Raw genomic sequence first — 9,775 nt, 5'->3', positions numbered from 1 at the left:
CAAAAAGAGGGAGTATCTGTTACCCTCCACCTGTGTTTCCCGTGCAGGGGCAGCCAAGGAGAGCAGCAGAAGGAATCTGGTGTGGATGGAGGGTGATCATTTCCAGCTCCCATGTTCAGGAGCAGTTAACTATCCAAACCTCCGGTTTGGGAGAAAAAAGTGTTTTCTCTTTTAATCCCTCTGAGCTGGAACCCACATCCCACAGGACAGGCCCCAGGCACAGAGGATTCCCTGTATCCCAGAAGTGCACTGTGTGGTTCTGAGTCCACGAGTCCCATTTATTCTCCTTCCCAGTGCGCCCACCGTGTGCCTGACAGAATTCCATTAGGGAGCTGCTGTCCTGAGCTGTGTCCCTGCCTATGGCAGGGCTGGAGCTGGCTGAGCTTTCAGGGCCCTTCCAGCCCAAACCACTCCAGGACTCCAGGATTCTGTAGCCCCCTCCCACAGCCAGGAGCAGGTGATGGCTCTGGACAACTGAAGCCACAGAAAATTGACTCTGAAAGGAGCAATCACAGCAGAGGCGGCTGCAGCTCTTCCCATTTCCCCTGGCAGGGCTTCCCCCGGGACCATGTGCGCCTGACCCTAACCCTTCCCCATTTTCCAAGCCAGTGCACTTGATGGGAGCTCATCTCTGCTCTCCCCACGGCTCCCTGGCACGCCGGGCTGGGACACGGCGCTTTCGGCTTGGCTGAATCCCTGACTGCAGGCACAGATTGCATGGGGCTCTGCCTCCATTTGCTGCTGCTCCTGCCAGCTCGGCAGGCATCCTCACCTACGGAGCACAGGCTGCTCTGCTCTGCTCTGCTCTGCTCAGGGGGACAGGAACTCCCCCAGTGCCCCGCAGAACACAGATCTGGGCTGGACACACAGCCTGGGAGGGCCAAGGAAACCCCTCTGCCCCCCTGGGACCGTCCCCGTCCCCACCCTCTGCCTCAGCAGCAGCACCTTTGCTGTTTGCTCCTGACTAAAGGGCACTTTAACCCATTTTCTGTCTGAATCCCTTGTTTCATAAAAAAGCCAAATTAAACCTTGCAAGGGGTGCAGATTCCAGCATCACTTCCAAGCTGGAAGCATCGGTCTCCTTTCACCGTGTTGTAAACTGTGAGTAGCTCTGCAGGAGTGAGTAAATGCCTGTTTAAGGTTATTTACATCAATAAATAAATATTTACCCCTTTTTAGACATCTCCAGTCCTCGCAAACAGGTTTCCAATTTACAAAAATCAATTAAAATCTGATATTAGAATGCACCAGCCCACAGTGATGTTCCCGGAGATGTCACTCAGCCTCCATTCCAAGCCCCACATCAGCATTCCAAAAGCTCTGCTGCTGAAAGAGCAGAAAGTTTCACCTTTTAATTTTTCATAGCGGATTAATTTTTAATTTTCAGACATCAGAGAGAGGGGGAAGTTCCCCAGGAGCCTCTCCCGCTTCAAAGCGTGCTCCAGGCAACCGCTGGACCGAGTGTCAATTTATCACACCGGAGGCTCCCTTCCAGATTTTTACTGAGGTGTTTTTTTTTGTTGTTGTTGTTCTTCAGACAAAAGTATTAATGCTGGTGAAGTTCCCTACAGCATTTCTTAATATCCTCCCAACCCAAACCATTGGAGAGCAGGATTCTGCTCTCATTCCAAATAAATGGGGGAAACTGAGATTCCTGATGAACCATCAGCAGGAGATCACTGACACCCAGGCAAGCCAGCACGTTTCAGTTGGATTTTATTCCACAAGCATATTTACACCAGGAATGTCAATGCACAGAGCGCAGGGATGGTGGAGAAGCAGACACTGGGACCACCCCAGGGTTATCCATCCCCCCCCATCCAGGGACAGCTCCACACGCACAGGGACCAAGCAGCGCCAAGGACACGCAAAGCTGGCAGCAGGGATGGGCACAGCCCTGGCACAGACCCGCCTCAGCAGCTGGGGTTAGCCCTGCTCAGCTCTGGGCACACAGATATGGAGCTCCTGGGCTGCAAATCCCACACAGACCACCCAAGGCGGGATAAAACACATTTATTTCCTCTTTTGGAGCCATGTGAAAAATGAATTCCTGCATTTTTGGAACAAGTACCATGTTTAGCTTAGCAGGTAGTGCCAGCCTCAGGTGCAAGCTCTGCAGCCAAGGAAAAGCTGCACAAACAGAGATACTGAAATAAAAGGATTCAAGAGATTTTTTTCTCTTCCCCATGAGCAGTAAACAGAAAATTCCACACAAAATATTCCACAGAATCAGATATGTAAGAAGGAAACACAGTCACAGCGAGTGTCACACAGGAATATTCCTACTGAAGGAAATATTTCAGTACATCCAGTCAATAATTCATTTTTTCCATAATTTTGTTAATTTTTCCATTCAAAATGGCCCCCTTTGTCCTTTATTTAAATAAATACCTGCATTGGTGGCAAAAACCACCTTTCTATATAAATACTGCTTTTTTCCAAGTCTGCCATTGAACAGGATTTTTAAATTATTTATTTACACGTGGACTATAATTTTTCCTTCGGCCTGGGCACAGCAGCACTTGCAATCCCCTGAGGAAGGCGCCTTGGGATCAGCATATTCCAGCCCCGTTCCAGGCAGGTGCCTGGCTCTGGGGCAGCACTCCGCGGTCACCAGGAGCACGTCCATGTAAACACGAGCCTTTGTGGTAAACACTGACATTCTGGGAGGCTCGGCGGGGAAAGGGGTCGGGTGACATCCAGCGCCGCGGGGCCGGGCTCAGCCGGCTTCGGGAGGAGCTGCTCCTGCTCCTGCTCCTGCTCCTGATCCCGCTCTGCCCCCGCGCCCTCCTCCTGCTGGGGGCACCGAAAGGCTGTCAGTGCCACCGGCACTGATCTCAGCCCCCCAGATCTAGGCATGGATCCCTCAGATCCTGGGCAGGATTACCTCAGATCCTGGGCAGGATTACCTCAGATCCTGGCTGAGCTCTTCAGATACTGGCTGATCCCCTCAGATCCTGGCTGATCCCCTCAGATCCCACCCGGGCCCTTCAGATCCTGGATGAGCCCCTCAGATCTGGGCAGGATTCCCTCAGATCCCGGTTGAGCCCCTCACTCCCTGGCTGATCCCCCCAGACCCCGGCAAGCCCTTCCCAGGTCCCGGTGATCCCTGGCACAGTTCTGGCATGGCTCCCTGTACCCGTGCTCACCCAGACCATGAAGCGGTGCTCCCTGTACCCGTGCTTACCCAGACCATGGAGCGGTGCTCCCTGTACCCGTGCTCACCCAGACCATGGAGCGGTGCTCCCTGTACCCGTGCTCACCCAGACCATGAGGCGGTGCTCCCTGTACCCGTGCTTACCCAGACCATGGAGCGGTGCTCCCTGTACCCGTGCTCACCCAGACCATGAGGCAGTGCTCCCTGTGCCCGTGCTCACCTAGACCATGAGGCGGTGCTCCCTGTGCCCGTGCTCACCCAGACCATGAGGCAGTGCTCCCTGTGCCCGTGCTCACCCAGACCATGATGCAGTGCTCCCTGTACCCGTGCTCACCCAGGCCATGGCGGTGCTCCCTGTACCCGTGCTCACCCAGACCATGATGCAGTGCTCCCTGTACCTGTGCTCACCCAGACCATGAGGCAGTGCTCCCTGTACCCGTGCTCACCTAGACCATGAAGCGGTGCTCCCTGTGCCCACACATGCTCACCTAGACCATGAAGCGGTGCTCCCTGCCGTCGTGGGCCATGAGGATGATGTTGCGGTTGGAGGTCCAGATGAGGCGGGCCAGGCGCAGCGCGGTGTGCGAGCCGGGCGAGGCCGGCTGCACCGGCGGCACCTGGTAGGTCTTGACGCAGCGCAGCTGGGGCGCCGAGTTCAGCATGCCGATGCTGCCCAGCAGGGACGTGTTCATCTGGGGACACAGCCCGGCTCAGGTCCCCTCTGAGGGCCAGCAATGCCCACGGCACAGAGGGCACCGGAGCCGGGCTCTGGCACTGCCCGTGCGGCACAGCAAGGGCTGCGCTGAGGATCAGGGGCTGGCTTGGAGGGAAGGCACCTCAGAGCCCACCCTGCCACCCCCACTCGGTTCTCTTAGCCCTGTCTAACCTTGGACACCTCCAGGGATCCGCTGGGTTTGCACTGCTGGTGCCAGCTCCAAACTCTCCATGCCCCCACAAGCAAGGCAGCATTTCTGTGCCCAGCAAACCCCGGGGTGTTTCATTGCCCTGAACCCCGAGCAGTGCCCTGTCCCAGCCACCCTTGTCCCGGCTCTCCCGTGTCAGGGTGTAAATCACGGCATCCCGGCCGGCAGTGTGCGAGCCCCGCGTGTGACATTTTCACAATTTAAATCATCCTGAGTAATAACCCTTTTAGGATGACTAATGTGCCTGATTTTCCTGCATTAATAATTGTGCCAAGCAGGACACGGAAGGGAAAAATCACCGGCGCACGAGGTCACATTTGAGAACTGCAGAGGTTGTTTAACCCCTTGTGTCTGGGCTGGGAGGGATTTCAAGGATCAGCTCATCCTTCCACCAGCCCAGGCTGCTCCAAGCCCAGCCCCACTGTGACCCTCCCTCCCTGGGATGTCCTCCCTGCTGGAAACGCCTGTACTGAAGGGACAACCCCCAGATGAGCTCACCTGCCAGAAGCAGAGGTGGCTGTCGGAGTTGGAGTAGGTGGCCAGGTAGCGGCCGTCGGGGGCGAAGGCCACGGCAGTGATGGGTCCCTTGTGGCCATGGATGGTCTGGGAACAGAGCACACGGTGGGAATGAGGGGCAGCCACGAGCTGGCAGCCCCAAAACAACAGCCGCACATGGAAACGCCTCCCCAGAGCTCCTCTCCCACAGCAGTAACCCCAGAAAGCACCAAAAAACCCAAGTCTGCATTAAATCCCAGGTGCCACACGATCTTCTCCTGGAACATCCCCTTCCCTCCTGCATCAGCACTAGCAAACCCCATTAGCAGGGCTCCTGTGCCCAGGCCCGGGTTATTAAAAGCCCTGCTCGGGGTGTGCACCTGGAATGAGCCTGATAAATTAACAATCCATTAAGATATTCATTTATTCCTGGTGGAAAAGGGGGGAGAACCCCAGATCTCTCTCTTTAATGGGATCCCCACAGTTAATTAGTTTAGCCCCATCCCACTCTTTAGCACTTAACAAGCACGGAGCACTTGTCAATAAAATATGTTTTGGTGAGACAAAGGTAGAAATCAATAGGAGCAGCACACTTGTTGCTCTTTTTACTCCTGGAACTCGTTCCAAGAAGTACAAATCCTTCAGGGAATCCAGCTGCTTTGTTATTTAAAGGAAGTGCTTCTCTAATTGATGCTAATCCTTCCCAGGCAGGATTTTTGTGCTCTTAGCTTGTGTTTTCCACCAGGAAGTGAAGCAGCTGCTTCCAGCTTCCCTCTGCCGGGCTGGAATGGGAAGGGAGCGCTCCTGGGAGCCTCCTGCACCACTGCAGCTACCCCAGAAACCCAGCTCCAAGCCCAGTGCTTGGGACAGTCCCCACTGAACTGCTCTGTGCCACTAAAGTGATGTAAACACCCACACTGATCATTTTATATTCATAAATGCAAAATGGTCCCACCAAGCCTTTCAAAAGAAATCCCTATTTTTGAACTGATGTAAGGGAAATCTCTATGAACCCACACCGGTTTTAGCACCTTTAATAATTTGGTTTCATAAATAAATCAATGAAAGTCCCTTCCTCTGTTGTTTCTATGTTTAGAAAAGGCCTTTATCCAATTGAGGTTACACTCAGGAATTCCCTTTTCTCTGAAATTTCAGGATGTGCTTTCCAGTGGCCTGGTTTGCCTGGAGATGCAGGATAAACACCTTTAAAGCACTGTTTTCAAGAACAGCATCTTCTACCCTGTAATTAATTAAGCCAAGCCACAATTCATTCCAAATGGAATATTAAATCCTTTTCTGCCTTCCACATAAATCAAACTTTGCCAAGGCATCCAGGACTGAAATAAAATCAGCCCTGCACAATCCAATTAATGCTCAGATTGCTGGGATTTTAATTCTGGAAAGACCCAGGACCAAACAGTATTGATTCCAGCCCAGGCTTAAAAGTAGTTTTTGCTTTGAAATAAACCCAAAATAACTTATGTTTCCCTTTAATCTTCCGGTGCAAATGACCCAGGTTTTAGGTACAAAAATTACATGTATTTCTGAAATGCAGCTCTAAATATTTATGATGAATCCCAAGATTTAATCAATAAAAATGGATTATTTCAGAGTCTCTCCTTATAGACCCAAATATGGTCGTAAAGGAAAAGAAGATAATTAAAGAACCTGTACTGAGGAGTTAATTGGGGGATTTTGGGCCAGACTCTACTGGTACTCAGCAAGAATTTGCCTGGGAAAATATGAATATTTTCCCACCATCCCAAAAGCAACTATCAGGTATCCTAAAATTCAGTTACCTGCAATCTCTCCCTCCAGCCTCATTTTAGTGTTTAATTTCATATAAAATAGCATTTATGACATCAGTATTTCCTGTGTTACTGCACCTTTAAGTGCAGGATTTTTACCTGTGTGTTAATAATTAGGAATCTTATGCAAAGTATTAAAAATTTGGTAGGAATTTAATATTATTTTAGTGTTTAATTGGGCAAACAGACCTTGCGCTCAACGATACCTTAATCCTGCTGCCTAATCCTTTTAGTATTGTTGTAGATGCATTATAGTTGTAATTATTAATCCAAGGGGTTTATTTTGGGATAGAATTTGCCATTGATGTTTAATCCTGTGTGCTGTGGCCGTGGGGTTCCGAGCTGGGCAAACAAAGGGCACATTTCCAGGTGGAGCTGCTGCTCTCAGAACTGTTTTCCAATTCCCTGTGCAGCATCAATTATCTTTATCAAATCCCAGATCTCATCTCAGCCCTGATCAAGATGGAGCCCCGCTGGAGCAGGGCTGCCAGAGCCAGGGAAAGGCCGGGGAGGGATCAATAGTCATCATGGGATTGTGCTGCAGCTCAGGGGTGCGCAGGGAGGCTCCACCTGCCTTTTGGGAAGCTGCTCAGTTTAACCTCTGCCTCACCTGAGACAGGAGGCTCCGAACCCTGCCGGGGTGGCCGGAGAGCCCCCCAGCACAGGGATGGGGCTCAGGAGCAGCACAGCCCTGCACCCACTCAGCGACAGCCCAGGCACAGCCCAGGCAGGGAAAGGCCCCACGGATGTGGCTGTGGAATCCTGTGCTCCAGGATAAAACATCAGCATAAAATCATACACGAACCCTTTGGGGAACTGGATCCTCCAGGGGCTGGTTCGGTCCCCACGCAGCAGGGAAACCCTCGCTCACAGCCCTGACCTTCCCCCTGTCCGGGCATTTCAGGAGCTCAAAGAACCTGCCACAAACCCACTGCTGCTCCAGCTGGGAAAGCATGGAGTCGACAGCAAATACTGCTGCTGCTTACTCCCAAAATTAAAATGGAGTCAGTTTGGGGGCAATTTGGAGCTTCAGAATGGGATCCCTGAAATCTCTGTGGGGGAATGTGGGAGGAGGAACATGGAGGAGGAATGAGTGAGGAGGAATATGGAGGAGGAATGAGTGAGGGGGATTGTGTGAGGGGGAATATGGAGCAGGAATGTGTGAGGGGGAATATAGAGGGGGAATATGTGAGGGGGAACATGGAGCAGGATTGTGTGAGGGGGAAAATGGAGGAGGAATATGTGAGGGGGAAGACGGAGGGGGAATGTGTGAGGGAGAATATCTATCTGGAAATATTTTGTACCTCATGAATAGTAATTAACCCTGAAAAGGACCCGTCCTGATTACCCCAGCCGCTCTCACCTGGCACTTGCCGGTGCGGATGTCGTAGAGCGCCACGGAGCCGTGACGGGCGCCCACGGCAATGCGGTGGCTGCGCTCGTAGTAACTCACCATGTAGAACCTGGGGGGACAATGGCACAGGGAGCTGGGGCTGGCACGTCACACCACACTCATCTGGGTGCCACTGAGCTGGGGCTGGCACGTCACACCACACTCATCTGGGTGCCACTGGGGTGGGGCTGGCACTGGCTCACACTCATATAGGACTCACGAAGCCCTGGAACTCAGAGGTGATTTAAAGATCCACCTGGCATTGCACAAAACCAGCTGATGTTACCATGGAACCTGATCAGATTTATCCATCAGATTTATTTATTTATTTATTTAGGAATAATCTATGGGATAACCACCAGCTTCCTGACAGCCATGGGTGTACTCTCCCTGTGCTGGAACACCTCAGTAAAGCTGGTGAAGTGCCCATCCCACACCCTGTTTGACAGAGGGCATTTCCCATGAAAGTCACACAGAAAGGAAGGGAAGTGGAAGGAGAAATAAACAAACTCATCAGTTTCTGATGGGCATAAAGAAAAAGGAAGAGGGAAATTGGCCATCAAGCACTCTCGGCTCCAGTAACACCCTTGGGGTAAAGGCTGCAATAGTCCTGAACACCCAGTGTGACCACGTGGCATTTATTGGAATTCCAGCAGCTGCAAAATCCAAGGAATTTCACCAGTTTGAAACCCAGGAGACACTAAATCCTAATTGCAAATCCTAATCCTTGGGGATATCACTGTGCCTTATCACAGGAGAGCAGACCTGTGGAAGTGCCAGCTGCATTCCGAATTATGCTGGAATTTTGCAGCTAAATTTTCCTCTACCAAAATGCACCAGAAACACCTGGAATTAGTCTCAAAAACTGTATTGCTGAGCATATTTAGGGCTTCAAACAAGCCACCTTTCAGATCTCTCTGCTGGTTCCTGGGGATTCCCAGTGCCATAGCAACTGCTATGTGTGAGACATGTCCTGCACTGCAGGATGGCAGCTGGCAAGGAAGGCAGGATGAAACACGGGGAAAATCAAGAAAGAATAGAAGGGAAGGAAGAGAATCCCTGGTTTTTGCGCAGGGAAAAGGGAAATGCAGCTCAGCTGCAGCTTTGCACGGCAATGTGTCCCTCCCTGAGGTGTGACCGTCCTTCAGCTTTGATGCAGGACTTGGCCATACAATTCCAGTCCAGCATGGGGAACACTGGGACATCAGAGGGATTAACCATGGGATGCTGCAGTGCTTCCCTGGAATCTCTGCAGAGATCCCCCCACTTTCTGTGGCCGGTTGGCAATTTCCCCATGGCTCTCTCCATCGCTGGGTGCTGCATCATTTTTACACTGGCTATAACCAGGAAATATTAGCAGAGAATTTAAAATACTGGATGGCTATAAATATGCACAGCAATAGGGAGATTGGGCACTCAGTCCCATTTATCCTTCCCTTTATGTTTTAAGGAAAGCCACTTAAAGCATCAGGAAGGGGGAAGATCATTCCATCAGGATCCAGCCTGGCAATGGGATAATTGTTCTTTCTGTGAAAGTATTCCATATTTTAATAGGTTATTAAATTAAAATGTAATGGCCGACAGGTGATTATTAGAATTTATAGGCTGGACCAGTTTAAGAGGATGACTGGGATATTTATTCACACTTACAGATACTGGAAATGCTCCCATTTTATAAATCACCTTTTACTCTTTGTTGTGTCACCTAAAAGACTGTTTCACTCTTAATTAGGAAATATATCCTGCTGGTGATCCTATAATTTATTTCATAGTATTCCCGTAGGGAGGGCTCACCTGCAGATGGCTGGGAAACATTCCTGAAGACCCTTCTTCTTAACCAAAGATCCTTCCAGGCAGTACATGATGATGTCCATCACCTTGCAAACAAAAATTACCATCAGCTGACAACCAAGTTCTCAGGGTCATCCCATCCCAGCAGATCAGGTTGTTCCAAGCTGTGTCCAGCCTGGCTTTGAGCTGCTTTAGCTTGGGATATTTT

The 9,775-nt window shown here is 51.0% G+C and overlaps 1 protein-coding gene across 2 annotated transcripts in view; it reads right to left on the bottom strand.

Moving 5' to 3' along the window:
- Positions 1-1,699: 1,699 nt before the first annotated feature.
- Positions 1,700-9,775, bottom strand: part of WDR7 (WD repeat domain 7) — a 33,574-nt gene continuing 25,498 nt past the window's right edge. The window contains exons 25-29 of one of the 2 annotated variants that reach the window (XM_058043612.1): positions 9,571-9,653; positions 7,747-7,846; positions 4,579-4,683; positions 3,646-3,849; positions 1,700-2,796 (exon numbers count right to left, since the gene is read on the bottom strand). In XM_058043612.1, coding sequence (XP_057899595.1) covers positions 3,646-3,849; positions 4,579-4,683; positions 7,747-7,846; positions 9,571-9,653 — 492 coding nt within the window. In that variant the 3' untranslated portion in view covers positions 1,700-2,796. The remainder of the gene's footprint in view (positions 2,797-3,645; positions 3,850-4,578; positions 4,684-7,746; positions 7,847-9,570; positions 9,654-9,775) is intronic. The other variant, XM_058043613.1, reaches the window with a different exon arrangement.

The sequence above is a fragment of the Melospiza georgiana genome, chromosome Z (genome assembly GCF_028018845.1).
Source record: "Melospiza georgiana isolate bMelGeo1 chromosome Z, bMelGeo1.pri, whole genome shotgun sequence".
NCBI lineage: Eukaryota > Metazoa > Chordata > Aves > Passeriformes > Passerellidae > Melospiza > Melospiza georgiana.
The sequence above is the reverse complement of the archived record's forward strand: the minus strand, read 5'-3'. Positions and strand labels throughout refer to the sequence as shown.